The 17,875-nt window shown below is 44.0% G+C and overlaps 1 protein-coding gene across 1 annotated transcript; it reads left to right on the plus strand.

Moving 5' to 3' along the window:
* The first annotated feature begins 1,816 nt into the window (after positions 1–1,816).
* LOC123367116 (interferon-induced very large GTPase 1-like) lies at positions 1,817–17,131 on the plus strand. Its single transcript, XM_045011150.1, has 2 exons — positions 1,817–9,761; positions 16,894–17,131. The coding sequence occupies exon 1, from the start codon at positions 1,817–1,819 to the stop codon at positions 9,146–9,148; it is 7,332 nt and encodes a 2,443-aa protein (XP_044867085.1). The 3' UTR covers positions 9,149–9,761; positions 16,894–17,131.
* Positions 17,132–17,875: the final 744 nt, after the last annotated feature.

Here is a 17,875-nt window from a genome sequence, read left to right on the forward strand (position 1 = left end):
TAAGTCTAGCGACTTACCGGTACGGGCCGGGGCTGGGGCACTGTAATGATGGCTGGTTCTGGCGGAACCCCAACTGAGAGAGCCAATTCAGGACCAATTGCTCAAACAGGGCAGTCACAGCCCTAGGCTGGGGTTTTTCCACCTCTAAGGCAAACCAAACCAGCCAGACAGAGAGGATTTTGGTCTCACCCCACTGGCTAACCACAAGTCACACAAGCAATTCCCTTAGACACTCCAGTTTTCCAGTATCACCACCAGTGCCACTTGTCCTGGGAATGAATGGTTATGAAAACCAACACCCCAGTAAAAGGAAAAAGGTTCTCTCGATCCCAAAGGACCAAGCCCCAGACCCAGGTCAATATACACATCAGCTCTTACCCACAAATCACGCTGTTGCCAGTCCTTTAGAATCTAAAATTGTAAGTTTGAGATACAGACAGTATAGAGCCAATATTGATAACTTTAAATACAAAAATGATACACATAAACCGATAGCATAATTATAACCAGCAAATCATAATCTTCCCGTAGACGCCTCACACGACAACCTTTGTACAATATTCTCTGCAAATATGTAACAATGGTTGCAAACAGTGATCTATACAGTTAGTGATTCTGTCAATAACGTCACACCAGTACAGGGCTGGGCTGGGGCCAGCTCTGGCCCCCAGAAGGGGTGGGGCTGGGGGGGGGTCAGAGCCAGCCTGCCCTGTACCGGTAAGTGCCCCCTCCTTCTTCCCACTCCTCCTCCCTCCCCTGCCAGGGTAGCAGTGGCAGCCGGGAGCTCCAAGGGCTATTTAAAGGGCCAGGGGCAGTAGAGGCAGTGGGAGCCCCAGGCCCTTTAAATTGCCACCTGGGGAAGCCGGTTCGCCCTGGTCCGGCGACTGGCTCTTGCACCCTGCCAGCAGGATGAATGCAGGGGCTTTAGTGCCTGTAGCCCTGGGCTAAGTGGGCCCCGCAAAAAAGATCTGGACTGTCAGGGTGTGGGAGGTGGATCCATGCACTTCTGTTCCCGCTGGCCTGGAGCTGCGCGGCAATCAGGGGAAGCTCCGATGTTCCGTCTGCGCACTTCCCTCGCCTGCTGGCACTGCCCCCGCAGAGCCCGTCGGCTGGGAACTGCGACCAATGGGAGCTGTGGGGGTGGTGCCTGCAGGCAAGGCAGCGCGTGGAGCCACTTGCCCCCCCGCCCATGCACTGGCCGCTTCCAGGAGTGGCTGGGGGCCAGGGCAGGCAAGGAGCCTGTCTAAGCCCTGCTGCACCACCAAATGAGAGCTGCCCAAGGTAAGCACCCTGCATCCCAAGCCCCTGCCCCAGCCCCGAGCCCATCCCACACCCTAACTTCTGCCCAGACTCTGCACTCCAACCTCCTGCTCCAGCCCATATCCCCCTCCCGTACCCCAAACCCCTTGGTCTCAGCCTGGAGCCCCGCCCACACCCAAACCCCAGCCCAGAGCCCACACCCCCAGTTGAAGCCCTCACTCCCTCCCAGCCTAGAGCCCCCTCCTGCAATAAAGAAGTTAGTTAAATTTAGTTTTCATTTTATTGAAAACTTATTTGAAAATTTTAGTGCATTTGGTTATATTTATGGTTATATATTTAATATTATTGAGTGTGTGCTGGGTGGGGTTGTGAACAGGGCCTACAGTTTTCATGTGGCTCTTTTGGTTGATGATGTTGCAAATGTGGCTCCCAAGTCACATAACTGTGAGTACCACTGGTGTAGCCCATTGTAGGCCGGGAGTGAAGCTGGCGGAAGTAGGGAGGGAGGAACATCGTCATCTGAGTGTGATATTATTTTTTACTCCATTTCACAGCCATGTCTACGGGAAAGGAAAAACCCCAGAATTCAGCTCCAGGAGATCCTGCAGAGGATGAACTAGCCAAGAGACTGGAAGCAGTGGGTCTGAGTGCAGAGTACTGGCTGCCTAAACTACACAAACAACTTGGAGTTACCTCTGCCCAAGCCTTGAAACACCTGCAATATGAAGACTACCTAAAGTTAGAATGTGACGTCCAGCACACATGGGAAAAGCAGGCGCTCCAAGAACTACTTAAGACAGACAGCAAGGCAACGATGAAGCAGCTGCAGGAGCAGTGCTTGGAGATGCTAAAGAAGAGGCAGGAGCAGGCTAAGGCAGCCCTGCAGGAATTAAAAGAAATGCAGGAGAAAGGCAGGAGCCGCCATGAGGAAGCTGTAAGAAAGAAAGAGGAGGAGCTACAGCGAACTATGGACGTAGCCCCAGAGTATTGGGCACCAGCTGAGAAGCCTTTGAAGGAAGTGATAGAGAATGTGCACAGACAATTAGACTTCCTGGAGGAGTCACTGTCCCAGAGTGAGAATCTCCCTGACAAGGAAGTTTTGAGATGGGTGTCGGGAGGGCTGGCCCTGCAGGGTATTTACCAGACCAAGAAGCTCACAGAGATGGTGGAGAAGCGAGAGCAGCTCATAGACATCCCAGAAGGGTTTGAGCTCTTTGGTCCAGAGCAAGGGCCATTGTTTGAGAAGAAGGAGTTTTCATCGGCCGAAGCAGAATCCACATTCACAAAGGCCATGGAAAAGCTGGGCTTCAGCATTAGTGTCACAACCAAGGGTGGATTTGGGGGGTTTAGTGCTGAAAGCAGCTCAGATTATAGCAGCTCTTCAGAGTCTGAAAAAACCCACCGGTCCCGCTCTGAGCACACCTACATTTGCACCACCAAGTACAGCTACATCCCACTGGCCTCATGCCACTTCCCCAAGGATCAACTTCGACTTTCCAGTGCAGCGCTTCAAGAGTTAAAAGAAATTGAGGACCTTTTAAGTCACACCCCAGAGCCAGACAAGCTCAACATGCTGAAGAGCAGGGGCGGGAGATTCTTCAAGAGATTCGGGTCTCAAGTAAACCAGGGCCCCCTTCACTTGGGTGGGATATTCTGGTGGAAAGCGTCTTCTGAGGGATTCCGGGCAGAGCAGCTGGATGAGGTGAAGAAACAAGCATCTGATGCACTCAGCTCCTATGTTGGGGGCAGCTATGGTGGGTTTGGCTGGAGCATTGCAGCTGGTGTTACTGCATCAAAATCAGGTTCTGCAGCCTCATTTCAGGGCACAGATAGAAAACAAACGCAAACAGAGATTCAGCTGTTTGTGACCAAGACAGGTGGCCCACCTGGAGTGGATTCACTCACAGCATGGAAATCTGGGCTACTGGCCAGTAACAAAACCTGGTCTGTTATTGACAGAGGTTCTCGGCTGATTCCAGTGTGGGACATAATCCTGTCCAATCACAGACAAGATTTTAAAGATGTTTATGAAATGAGCAGCAGTCTCAGAGATGCCTATGAAGCTCTAACAAAGCTCAGTGCAAGTACATTGGTTGGGGAGGAATTAGTCAGTGCAGTGGATGAGGCCAGATCGTTCTTAGAGGAAATGAAGACCTGGGAAGTCACTGGGGATGAAGAGCCGCTGGTGACGCTGCTCAATTTCAAACAGAAGCTAATTGAAAAAACAAAACATAACTGGACCTGGATTGACATTTGCCTGTCGGATAAGGTGCTTCAGGATTTCCTGGAAAACACAGTTTTACTATGCAAAGGTTTACCTGCACATAACACCATGTTCACCAAATCTCTGCTGCGCTGCCTTCTGGACCCTGATGTCTATTCAGTTAAGAATTTCCCCAAATCTTCCTCCATTATGCAGTGGATCTTTCACGCTGAAGAAAAGCAGCAAAAAGCTATCTGTGTTTCTGAATTTGCTGATTTCATTCAAGTCCTACAGGAAATGAAGAATTACCTACAGGCTGTTACCTATGGGCCTAACTCCTCCCCAGCAGCAGTGGAGGCAGCAAAAGTAAAGGCCAGCTTGGATGTGAGTTTAGCTTTCTGTTCCTTGCGGAAGGCTCTACAGGGCCGAGAGCAGATAGACACAGAACTGTTATTACTCTCCATTGCTGCCAGCACAGGATACCGTGTGGACAGTAACACTTTCCAGTATCTCCTCGGGTGCCCAGAAATTAACTTCATGTTAAAGGAAATGCAAAGGGCACATGAGGGATATTTGACGCTTAGGGATCAGGATGTTTCCAGAGCTCAGGCTTTCCTGCTGTTGACAGGTCTGACAGTGACAACTGAATTCAAAGACGTGTCTCCAGAGGAGAAGAAGAAACGTTTGACTTTCATGAAGCATCACCTGGGAAACTTGTTGTCCGGTGAAGTAGCTAATGTCTTTATGAAGCCTAATGCATGTGATGATTGGAATGCCCTGGAAAGAGACCTAAATGCCCTTGTGAAAGGAGGATATGGAACTTCCAGTAGCAATCTGCAGAAACAGGATATAATAAAAGAACTAAGGGATGTCTGTCAAAGGGCTAAGCAGACACCCCTACCAAAGCCACAGCCCCAAGCGCCACCAAAGGATGTTAAAATGTCTGAAGCATTCAAAACTCAGGGCTTTCTCAATCTGATTAAACGTCTTGGACTTGAAAACTACTATCCAAGGAAAATGGGGATGGCAGATTTCCATGTGATTGACAAGACCTCTTTACATGACAGACAGCCCAGCACAGAGGATGAGCTGCCATTTTATTTTTTGCAAAAGCTGTTGATGCTGGACTATCGGGTACGGTATCTGGTTTGCAAAAATGACTGTAAAACAAAACAAGAAACAACAACTGCATTGAATATGTCAAGCAAGATGAACGAATCCTCAGATACAACCTCAGATATCTACGAGGACTTTTTAAATGATGATGAGGGAACTAATGAGTCTGGTACACCAAGGCAGACACACGTGCACCCAATGGATGTCCAGATGGCAATTTTTCATTGTGCAGATGATTTCATGAGACAATATCTTTCAACAAAGCTCGCTATCTGCCAGTTTGCACTCCCACTTCTGGTGCCAAATCCTTGTACTTCACAAATAGAATTCCCTCTTTGGTCCCTTAGCCAAGTTCAAAAGGGTTGGCAACATATTGCAAAATCAGGAGTGGAGACTAGCATTAAAAATTATAAAAACAAACTGATTTATCAAGCAGATACACCTGTGGTGTCTTTCACACGGATTGGTCATTCACCTCATTCTTCTAAGTCTAAGATCCTGAATGCTCTGCTGAGTAAGCACAAGCATGACATTTTTTTCCATCGTGATTGTAGAGGCAGCAGTAAAGATTGTCTCCTGATGAACGGGGTTGTGGAAATCTCCTGGTACTGTCCAGGTGGAAAGGATGATGACAGATTTGACAATTGCATCGCCTTCACTAATCTTCACGGGGATGCAAGAGAGCATGAGCAGCAGGTCAGATTTTTACAGGAGATCGCTTCCATAAATGTGGTTCTCTTTACAGCTTCTGATGAGAACAAAATAGGCAGGCAAATTGTAAGTGATCTCCTGAAATCTCCAAAGCCTTTTGTATGTCTTTTGACTGAAAAAGAAAACATTGTAGCAGGTAAATCCAATCTAAACATAAAAATAGGCATGAAGAACAGAAATGAAGCAGTATTAATTGATGAACTGGCAACAACAATCAAAGATTTACTGGCTGGTTCGAACCCCACTTGTAGTCTTGAAACCTGTGCAGAAATTGCTCGCCAGCATGGTTTTCTCATTGATGAAGACAAAGAAGAGTGTAAACAAGCCAAGTCAATGGCACAGACAGTGATGGTCCTCTTCAAGGAGAATAACTTATCGGGCATGAAGGAAGAGCTATTGCCTCTTCAAGGACAATTATGGCACAAGTGGTGTAGGAAAGATAAGGAACTTACCCGCTTACAAGATAAAATGAAGAGAAGCATTGAACAGCACCGGAGCCAAATTGAATCAGAAAAACGTGCTATACGACATGATCAGATAAGGAGAGCATCCTCCCACAATGATTTAATGAGGTCGGTGCTGGAAATTCTCCAGTCCCATTCAGAGACCACCAGAAAATATTTCTTGCAGTGGTTGAAAGTATTTCTGGATGACCTGAGCTCTGACCGTCTTGCAGAACTACGCCAAAAATACCACGTCTTATGGTCACAAATGCTGGAAGAAACAGACCCAGGAGAAAATGGTGACTCAGAAAATGTATTGAAAAGTAACTTGGAAACAGTCTCAGCTGAGATAGCTGCTTCTACGATTGGCCTTGAACACATTTTGAGAGAGGTTGCTCAGATTTATGAAGCTCTCACTACTTTGTCCCAAGAAGATCAACATTTTCTTGAATTTCCACAAATTGCAGCTGACCTGATGGCTTCAGGGTATCCCGTTGAGTTGATGGATGGTGATGCTTCATACGTGCCACTGAAATGGGTGAGAGCAGTTTTTGACAAGTTGACTGAGAAGTTAGGAGACAAAAAGGTGTTTGTCCTTTCAGTGCTTGGCATCCAGAGCACTGGGAAGTCAACACTGCTAAATGCCATGTTCGGTCTTCAGTTTAGCGTCAGTGCAGGGAGATGCACCAGGGGAGCATTTATGCAACTAATTAAAGTGAATGAGAATCTCCAACAAAGTCTGAACATTGATTATATACTAGTCGTTGATACTGAAGGGCTTCGGGCCATGGAACTAACCAGTAAATCAACACTCAATCATGATAACGAGCTAGCCACCTTTGTCATTGGTCTTGGCAACATGACTCTAATCAATATTTTTGGAGAGAATCCTTCAGAAATGCAAGATATCCTGCAGATCGCTGTCCAGGCATTTCTGAGGATGAAGCAAGTAAAGCTCTCCCCAAGCTGTTTATTTGTGCATCAAAATGTTGGAGAAATAACTGCAAAAGAACAGAATATGGAAGGACGAAGACGCCTCCAACAAAAGTTAGATGAAATGACAGTTACTGCAGCCCAGCAAGAGTTCTGTGATGTAAACCGCTTTAGTGACGTTATCCGATTTGACGTGAACACCCACACTCATTACTTTGCTCACCTCTGGGAAGGAGACCCACCAATGGCACCTCCGAATCCCAGCTACAGCCAAAATGTGCAGGAACTAAAGAGCAGGATTCTCATGGCTGCCACAAAGGAATCCAAGGGCAGTGTTTTAAGGCTGTCAGAGTTAAAAATCCGAATTGGTGATTTGTGGAAGGCTTTATTAAATGAGAACTTTGTTTTCAGCTTCAAGAATACACTGGAGATTGCAGCATACAACAGGTTAGAAAAAATGTTTAACCAGTGGACCTGGCAGTTGAGAAGTCACATACTAGAACTGCAGACAAAACTGAACAATCGAATTAAGAAGAGAGAAATTCACCATGTCACCAGGAGAAGCCTTGAAGAAGAAGTTAAAGAAAAATATCGTGCCATCATGAATGACACCGAAAGATTCTTCACTGAGGAGCAAGACTGTGAAATATTAATTCAGTGGAAAGCAAGTACTGAAAATAAACTGAATGATCTGAAAGAATCATTGATTGATGAAATTGAGAGGAAAGCTGAAGAACTTATCAAACTGAAGAAGAACCAAAGCAAACTTGTTGAAAAGAAGTCAGAATATGAAAATGAGCTATTCAGAAGAAGCAAAGAGTTGGCTCTGAGATTAAAAGGCGAGGAACTAAGTGAAGCAGCATTGAAAGAAAACTTTGACGGCCTTTGGAAACGATGGGTCTATGAAGTATCGTCAGATGCCCCTTCTGCTGAGGAACCTGACATTAGCATGGATGTAGAAAACATTCTTCTGCAGCATTTTAAACAGGAACCCAATATAGCAGAGAAAATTAAAAGTTCCTCCCACAAAAATACATTTTCTGTCGATATTTCCAAGCATATTGTCATGAAGAAAACACTAGGTATCTTCAATAAGACTTTGGATAACTGTGATATAACGAACATAGAGCAGGTTACAGCTCGCATCATACAGCTTGTTAAGATGAAAATTGATAGGAAGGAGCAGCAGAGAATGGATTATAATCAAAGTTACATTCACGAAATAATGAATGAAATAAGAAGAGAGGTGGACTCTGCAGCCAAAAACTCAAAATACACATTTAATAATGAGTACAAAATAGAGTTATCCCTGTATCTGTGCAAAATGGCAGCAGAGCGGTTTGAAGACATGCACAGAGCATTTAAGAATGCGAATGATCCAACCGTCTACCTCGAAAATAAGAGAGACGATTTCTTTAAATGTTTTCAAATTTCCTGCCAAGGAGCAACCTCCATCACAACATTTGCTGATTTCTTATGCAACAGGCTTTCTGCAGCTCTCCGCCAGGCAGTCTATGACAAGACTGCCATTGACATAGCCAATGAGATGAGGTCTAACTATTCAGCCTTCAATGGCAATAGATCCAAATTGGAGACCAGTATTCTGATATCCCTGGCAGAGGAGGAAAACTTTGAGAAGTACAGACAATACATTCACTTCCCAAGGGACTTCTTAGAGAGTTTTATCAAGAAATGCGTTGATGATTATTGTTTAGACAAGAAAAATCCAAGACTGAAGAATTTTTTAATTATTTCCCTTGATTCTTTCCAGACTCTTGTTCTTTCAGCTATTCGTGACTCGACTAGAGTTGTCAAAGATAAATATGGCAATGTATCCTTGTGGCTGGATGAATTTTGCAACCGATTTGGAGATGACTTAGACCTTCCCAGAAGCGATCTGAAAAGCATTGAACATCAGGAAATCAAGGACATAGAGTTTCTGAAAGAGGCAATGAGTAAAGCTTTGCCCCCGGTCCTAGAAAACCTGAAACAGGAATTTGCTGTGGTTGATATGGAGCCATTTAAATTGAAGCCTCATAAAATACTATTCGAACAGCTCTGTGGATGCTGGGAGCAATGTCCCTTTTGCAAGGCTCTTTGCACAAACACAATACCTGGTCATGACGGAGACCACAGTGTTCATTTCCATCGTCCTCAGGCCCTGAATGGTACCCAGTGGTACGGAACAGACCAGCTCGTCATTGAGATCTGCTCTAGTCTTGTAGCAAGTGACTACTTCATGGTGCTTTGTGAAAAGAATCAAATTCCATATAAAAATTATAGACAAGCGGGACCTGCATATGCCAATTGGAGCATCACAGCAGACAGCTCAGCGCAGTCTTACTGGAAATGGTTCGTGTCCCATTTCAGGTCAATATTGGAAGAAGATTATTGTGCAAAATTTGAGGGCAAAGGCGCAATCCCTCCAGAGTGGGACGAGTTTACAAAGGAGGCTGTAATCTCTGAGCTGAAACAGCTGTAACATTAGTATAGCATCCCCTATATAAAATGTCGGCATTAATGTACCAGACTTTGCTACTATAGCCATTTATTATTGTCTTATTTAGTGTTATGGACAATTTCTATGCAATTTTTTCTATAATTAATGTGTGCTAGCAGATTTAAATGGCGGGATTATAGATGTATAAGATTAACCAGTATTTAGGAGCGCTGTGTGTGTGTTAGACATACAGGTAAAGCCTGGCTGGTATGGAAGCCCTTCAGGCTGAGGCCTGTAAGATTTTAGCTTAGCCAGACTAGGCCATAGGCTTAGGAATGCTTGGCATGAGTGGGTGACCTACGGATAACTCCATGCCAGTCAGGTCACAAGATTACTGTAAAAGATGTGCCAGTAGGTGATGTTACGGAAAAATAGATTGGAACAGCCAGCAGCGTATTGTCCAAGACCACGAGGCACCTGATTGTAACACCATGGAGTGTCCTGTCCTGCCCACAGGTTGCCGTAGATGCTAATGAGAAAAAGGGGAACTAAGAAACAACTTATTAAAAATGGGGCACCCCAATATTCATGGGGTGTGGAAGTACAGATAAGGAAAAGAGGGCTGAAACCTTCATGCATATGCATAAGGTGTTAGGTGTGGAAGCCAGTAAATAATTAACAAGGATTTGAAGAGATCTTAATGAATGTCAGTTACTTAGCATAAGTTAGGCTAGCTGTGACCCTAATGACGTGAAATTTGTAGAAGCAAGATAATGTGAGACAGAGTGAACTGTGTGAAAAGTTATTACGACCTTGCAAATATGCAGGCTTGCTTTTCTTAGTAGTAAAATAAATAAGATAGCAGAAAAGCTTATGTATAAACAAATGCAATTGTTTTCTCTTTACTGTCTCCATGATTGCTAGAAATTGTCTGTAACAAAAGTATAAAGGCTTAATGTAATTGTTTACCAGTTGAGAGACCTGTCCGGGACTGGGGTGACCCTGTGTCCTATGGCACTCTCTCCCTCCATTGTAATTACTGGAGAAATAATAAAGTATTTGATTTTGCTGCACCCAAACAAAAAGCGAGAACTGAGTTTTTCTCCGACAATTTGGGGGCTCGTCTGGGATGGCAACGCCCACGGACCCACAGACGGCTACTACGGATCATTCCCCTTCGAACCCCATGGCGCCACATGAGAGGTATGAGACCTTTTGAAATCTCTATTGGGGTATCGGAGGAGGACTGTCCGTGAGGATGTCTGTCTCTGTTGGGCTCACGCCATCTGAACTTATTGACTGTGCAGCAGGATCAGATGCAGAGTGGTATTGGGGAGAGGCCCCAATAAGGTTAGTTTATAGCAGTACTGGGAACTGCTGAGTTGGCCAAGGAAATGCATAAGGTAATGCATAAGGTAATGCATAGGTAAATGCATTAGAATGCACCGGTGCTGAGGGGTTTTTACCGCCTCAAGAGGGGTTGTCATACCGCCTCATGGTATTGGTCCGGACCAGGTAAAGATGCATCGTGGGTAAAAAAAAAAAAAAAAAATTAAAAAGAGATAAAAAGGTTAAAAAAGGGTTAAAAAGAGAAAAAGAGGCCTTGGTGTGTGTGTGTGTGTGTACACCAGTGTGAGTGATCGTTATCGGAAGACGCCCAGAGTACCCTGTGAAGCGGAAGCTAATGATCAGGACTGCTCTAACGCAAGCCCGGTAACTAGTGGATCTTTAGGAGATCCGACCCACGGTGGGCTGACTCAGCCTGGCATAGTCCGGCGAGGAAGCTGCCTGGGTCTAGGAGTGTGTGAACCCATCTTCCCTCCCCTTTCCCTTCTGTGTGGGCTACTGACAATCTGTTCGTCTCACTGGATGCAATTAGAGTAAGCGGCGCCATCTCCCAGAGACTAGCCGACGCTCTTTGCTGAAGGGAAGTGTAGGAGAGTCGTAGTCTTCCTTGTGAGTCTCTTCTGTGTGAGTGCCCTGTAGGGAAAGATCCTTAGTTTCTGAGCCGCTAGCACGGACAGGGCACCCTCTTTGTGTGTGTAAGTGGAAAATGGGTAAGGGACAGTCTAAACATTCCACCTTACCCCCCTAAGGGTACCCCAGCATATTACATGTACGTACATTATGGTCCTAAAACCTGCAGGTATTTAAATGATTGGAATCTGTACACGCGTGAAAATCCATCTAAATAATGCCCATTAGAAGGTATCTTCAATCTAGATAAGATCATATATCTCAGAGGAGCTTTTAATCACCAAAGAAAAGCCTCTGACACAGTGTGAGCAATTTGCCTAGGAACGGGTTAATTTGAAATTCAGCTTAGCCCAGAGATAAAGAGAAGTTGCTCTATGTTCAAGGTCAAGAATCAGCGCAGACTATGCTAAGTGCAAAGAAAAACTGCTTTCAGCCCCAGCTGCTTGTGGAAAAATAGAGACACAGGCAAACCAAAGGCGGTACAAGTTACAGAATTGGAATTATATTTGCAAAGCTTAACTTTCCAGTGAGACATGTGTGAGTATTAAAGTGGCTTAAGGCTTGGGGCATTCATATTTTTCCTGTGTGAGGTGGGAGCATTCCCAACACTCTCCATTGTTGTTTTATTATTTTTAATGAAGCTTTACAATTTGATTATATGCAGTGTCAGTCTGATCACCTGACATGAGGAATATAATTGGTAACAGAAATTTGTCACAGTTTGGTGAGCAATTAATAATGGGGGAGCCCTGCAGAATTTACACCATCTATCTGTTTTACCCTTGTTATTTTATGTTTGCTTTGTTTGGTATTGTTGGTGTTATATGATAAGGATTGCATGATTATAGGTGAGCCCTAATAGAATAAGGAAACACTATTTAGTTTTGTTCTGTTTTGTTTAACCGGTTACTGTTGTTTTTCTACTCTGTTCATTTGGGCGTTGGGTGTGTGAGCGGAACTGAACTTCTCGTTCGTAATTCCTCAGAGTGGAAGCCATGTGTGCGATGAAGCTCTGAGGTTGTATTGAGATCTTTCTGTCCCGCCCCCTGTAACGGACAATGTAATAGAAGTAGAAATGTAATAGAAGTAGAAATAGAAGTAGAAATGTAATAGAAGTAGAAGTAGAAGTAATGTAATAGAAGTAGAAAAATCTGGCTTAGACTGTAATTCTCTCTGCTTTCTGTGTAATTTTCTTTTCTGTTTAAGTGTCAGCATACAAATGGGTGGGTCTCTGGGTAGACCCCCTAAAGGGGTTTGGATTGGCCTTTACCCAATGGCCATGTATTTTTGCCCAGGTGGCAAGCCTTACAAGGGAGGACTCGGGTAGTCTTGTGAGTAGAAATGTTTTGGGGTATAGACCAGAAGGGTGGGGCTAGTTGAGGAGCTCACCCTCCTAGCTAAGAACTGGTTGTGGAACAAGCTAGTGTCCATGGACGGGACGATTCAGCGAGAAAAAAAAGGATCGGGCCCAGGCGGGCAGGCAACAGACAAAGAGATTGGAAAACAGGTTGGAAACTTTTGAGGGCGTAGTGGAAAGAAGGAGTAAGTGAATATAAGCATGAGGATTTCAAATACTCAGGAGGATATTTGGAATGGTGATTTGCATTGATAAAAGTGACTGTTGGGAGACAAGCAAGTGATTTTTAAGGAAAGTGAAAAGTTGCCTCTGTAGTTGCTGGAGGGAACAGCAGTTGAACTTTGTAAAAATGATAAAGGGAAAAGTTTTTGATGTCTTTGAAATGTTTGTAGATAAATTCAGGCAAAGAAATTATTAGATTGCAATCATTTGCCTATGAGCAATTTTGTTAAATCAGTTGAAGAATGTATACAGTGCTATGTAATGAAACTTTTATTAGGCTCTAAAGGCACTATAAGTGGTGATGTTTTCTTTCAGTGTTTAAAAGCAGGAGTTAAAAGAAATAAAAGCAAGCCAGAAAGCATCTGTGTTAATGCAAATTAACTAACTGATAAGGTTGAGGCCGCTGAACCAGGGCTGTCTAAGAAACACATACGAGAAAATATGGGGTAATTCCTCTGTTTTGCCTAGAATCAACAAGAGTATTTGTATATTTTAAGTATTTAACTGCCCAGAAGGGGTGGACTTCTGTTTTTGTCTTTCAGATAATCAAAGAAAATTAATGCCAGCTGCACAGCATTCAACGTACCATGATTTACTGGCACAGTCACAATTATGTTGTGTGTTCTATGTTCTGTCTTGTGGTGTTTGTCTCGTGGCCAGAATTGTTGTGTTTAATATTTTCATGAGATGGTCTGATTTGAAATCAAGCGGAAGTGTTGGATTGAAATGCAGATACTTGTTTTGTTCAACTTAGAATACAAAGTGTTTGGTTACATCAGAAAAATGTGATATACTAAAGTCTAATACATTTTCTTAAGTAAGAGAAAGAAACTACATTGGCCAAATCTTTTAATTAGAATTGTTGTTAAAATTTGCATACTGACAGTCTTTGGAAGCAAGGACATGAAAAGTTAACCCACTCCCCATATTGTACAAGGGATCCTTCTGGCTACCTCAGAATTTTAGCCAGAGGGCTGGGGATGGTGGAAAGCTATTGGACTAGAGGTTATATTAAGTGAACTTCTCAAAGTGGGTGTGTTTGTCCTGGCTTGTTGTTCCAAAGTTCTGTAATAAGGTTATTTTCATGAAAGGGTATATGTGGCTGGTTTATGTTTATGTGTTCATGGTATAAAAGAAGGTGTATAAGTAAAGAGTAAAAGTTTCCTTTGTAGGTTAAAAAAAAAAAAAAAAAGGCAAGGTCACCGCTCACGGCTAGGACTTGGCTGACTACCAAGGAAAGGGGGGGATGGTTGCTGCAGTTAAACGAGATTGGTGTGCAGCGGGCAGCCCACCCTCCTCCTTGGGGACCTTTTGTAAATATTCAGATTGATTTTATTTCAATGTCCAAATGTTGTGGTTATGGATATGTATTAGTTTTAGTTGATGTATTTACCAATTGGGTTGAAGCTTTTCCCTGCAGGAAAGCAGATGTCAGGACTGTTGTGAAATTTCTGCTTAAAGATTTTTATACACGTTTTGCCATCCCTGTGAGTATCAACAGTGATCGTGGAACTCATTTTACTGGACAGATTGTAAAGGAGTTATGTGCAACTCACTGCCCTCACCACCCACAGTTGGGACAGTGGAACGCCAGAACGGGATTTTAAAGAATAAACTGGCCAAGATTTGTGCTGAAACGAACTTAAAGTGGCTGGATGCCCTTCCTTTGGCACTGATGAGTATGAGAGCCATTCCCAATCGAACGACTAGACTCAGCCCTCATGAAATTTTGACAGGACACCCAATGCGACTACCAACTGCACCCCCAATAACCCCAGCTCAGATGGACATTCATTTGATGGATAACATAATGCTTAAGTATTGTCAGGCACTATTGAAATGTGTTAAGTCTTTTTTCTACACAGGTGATGGAAGCACTACCGAAGGATCCTGTGCAACCTTGCCACTCGTTGGAACCAGGAGCCTGGGTCTACATAAAGATCCATCAACGGAAGACTGCCTTGGCTCCACGCTGGAAAGGCCCTTTCCAAGTCCTGCTGACTACCAACACCGCTGTGAAGTGCCACAGACTGACTGCTTGGACCCATGATTCTTACTGTAAAAAGACCCCTCCACATCAGGAGAATTTTCCTACTGATAATTCGCCTATTCTTTCTTCTAGTTCCACTGTGCTTCTGGACAGCAGGAAAAAGGACAAGGTGACGTGCTGGCAACCTCTCCCTTGTCCACTGACAAACTACTGTGCCTTTGAACTTTTGTAGAAAAAGCAAATCATTACAGGACGATGTCCTGGTACTCTCCCCTGTAGGATGCTGAACCACAACTGCTTCAGGAAAGAAGAAGGAACACTCACTCCACTGACATTGCCAAAGTCCAGGAATTCCTGACTGAAAAGGACATTGAGAACTGACCCTGGTGAAGAAACTACGAATTACATACTGGCAGGAAGAAATTTGTGGGACCCATGCTTGGGACTGTGGTATTAATTGGATTTTGGGGTTTATTCTACAGGCTGCGCCCTGTGTTCTGGATAAATCCTTCAGTATGTATTGCCCTCCCTAATTGGATTTTAAATGACATTGCCCTTATCCAGTTTTCAAATCACTTCTACATACCCAGATTGCTCACAAGGGGCTGCCATTAGATTAGCACAACAAAAAGGCCTGGGTTATTTCCTCTGGACAAAAAGGGAATTGACCAGATCCCTGTGGGCTGGGGCCAATAGTATAGTAGCCATTTGGACTATTCTTAAAGGCCAAGAACATGATAAGAAATTGGGCCAACTAGAAAAGGCCACTAGCCTTATTTTTGAAGCTCAGCTGTCTTAAGTACAGGCTGGAGTTGGTGGGTTACATGTCATTTCCACCCTTAGTTCTATGACCCAGAAGTTACTGACAGCGATGGTATTGAATATCACTGAGGCTGGGAAGGCATTGCAGTGGGATCTAGACCAGACTTTGCCCACTGCCCTTACAGACACGTCAGGAGTACCATCTGATCTGTGGTCATGAAGACATACTTGGACACTTTCTGGATGGAAGTGTGGACATTCACAGTGCTCCTTCCAAGCATATGGACCGGTTAGGGTGGGTGTGGGCTCCCACATACCGAATCCTGCTGGGTCCATGGGGAGGATGCATGTGGGACTGAATTATTTACCGAGACATCTGGGAAATTAGACCACCTGGTATACCTACCTGATTTATAGACAGTACCCCTAGAATAACACCTGACAAGATATACATATTGATCTTACCACTGCTGCAGGCAATTATATCATTTACTGGCCTGCAGATAGAATGCAGATAGAATGTTGCAAGTAGCTCTTAGATTTCAGGTATATTTATATTGGACCAGAGTAGTGCCTGATCGGTTTTGAAAATTTGCTTTCATTGTTACCAGAGGTTTGAAGAATCTCTGAATTGTAATGGGCAAATTCATATGCTTCAGAATATATATCATGCTGAACAGAATGCCTTTCATACAGCTTATAGAGTGTCTACTTTATGTACTATATATGATGTATTGTGCTTTGTAACCAAAACTGTACAACAACCCCATTGTTTTATTTCTATGGGAATGTTATTGTTTGTCGTGTTGTTAGTTAGTTTAGGATTATGTTATTGTTGTTGTTTTTGTAAAAAACATAATGATAGTACTAATACCTTTCATGTTCATGCTAATCATGCATTGTCATTACATCCCATGACAACCCCTAAGGTTGACATATCTGCTGTAGAATCTGAAATCCATGGTTTAATGCGAATTGAGATTTGAAATTGTTTGTTGTACTAGAAGTACAAAAGGGGGGAGTGTGGAAGCCAGTAAATAATTAACAAGGATTTGAAGAGATCTTAATGAATGTCAGTTACTTAGCATAAGTTAGGCTAGCTGTGACCCTAATGACGTGAAATTTGTAGAAGCAAGATAATGTGAGACAGAGTGAACTGTGTGAAAAGTTATTACGACCTTGCAAATATGCAGTCTTGCTTTTCTTAGTAGTAAAATAAATAAGATAGCAGAAAAGCTTATGTATAAACAAATGCAATTGTTTTCTCTTTACTGTCTCCATGATTGCTAGAAATTGTCTGTAACAAAAGTATAAAGGCTTAATGTAATTGTTTACCAGTTGAGAGACCTGTCCGGGACTGGGGTGACCCTGTGTCCTATGGCACTCTCTCCCTCCATTGTAATTACTGGAGAAATAATAAAGTATTTGATTTTGCTGCACCCAAACAAAAAGCGAGAACTGAGTTTTTCTCCGACATAGGTGTGGTCAGAACTACAATATAAAAGAGATTTCCTGGTTGGGTAAAAGTGGGAAGACCCCAAGGGAAACCCCAGCAGGAACTATCCCTCTATCAATGATTATCTGTTGGGAGATCCATCAGACCCTGGAATATCCGTGAGGATGTGAGTATGACTAGAGGAGTAGTTAGTGCATGGGTTTCTGTATGATTTGTATAGACCTGGGTAATTGTAATTTTAACGATTGCTTCAATAAAACTTGCAGTACAGAAAAGACTTTATACTTGTGACTGTGTTTGCGGTCACTATCCTTGGTCTTCATGTGTTCCTGGAGTCTCCAAATCTGAGTGTAACCCTTCTGCCCCTCTGAGTTGGCAGCAACAAGGGCCGGGTTCAGTATCCAGGGGTTCCGTTTCAATAACACAATGCAAAACTGGCTCGAGCCCCCACCCAGTGACCTGGGACAATTACATACCACCCCCCCCCGGGTGCCTCTAGGAGGCAATACTTCCCCTCTCGCAAGCACGGAATCTGAATGTAGCAAAATCCTTTTAATAAAGGAGGGAAACAATGTGGCATCACATTGAAGAAACACCACAAACAGGATTATAACACAAACCATAAGCAACAAAAACCCACCTTCAAGTATGTTTGGCAATGTCCTTTCCCCCTTAGGGTCTCAAGTCCAATCACCCCAGAGTCCAACAACCCAAAAGTCTCTGGTCAGTGCCACCCCAGAGTTCAAAAGCTTATCTGCAGAATTTTACCCCCCAGCATGGGTGGAAATGGGGGCCGGGGACAACGTGGCCTTACGTGGGCCAGGGACAACTGCTCCGTCTCTCCGTGGAGTTCTGCTGCAGCCTTCACCATGACTGGCTCCACTCAACCAGCTGCACCGCTCCTCCAGCCGACCCGTGAACTGCATCAGCCGTCCCCAAAAACCGCTCCACTCCGCTCACTGTTCCATGGGTTGCTCCAACATGCTGCAAACTGCTCCACTCTGC

Source organism: Mauremys mutica, chromosome 3 (assembly GCF_020497125.1).
Source record: "Mauremys mutica isolate MM-2020 ecotype Southern chromosome 3, ASM2049712v1, whole genome shotgun sequence".
Taxonomy (NCBI): domain Eukaryota; kingdom Metazoa; phylum Chordata; order Testudines; family Geoemydidae; genus Mauremys; species Mauremys mutica.

Bases quoted from the DNA above. Each gene is read 5' to 3' on its own strand.
- LOC123367116 (XM_045011150.1), top strand. From the start codon at position 1,817: ATGTCTACGGGAAAGGAAAAACCCCAGAATTCAGCTCCAGGAGATCCT.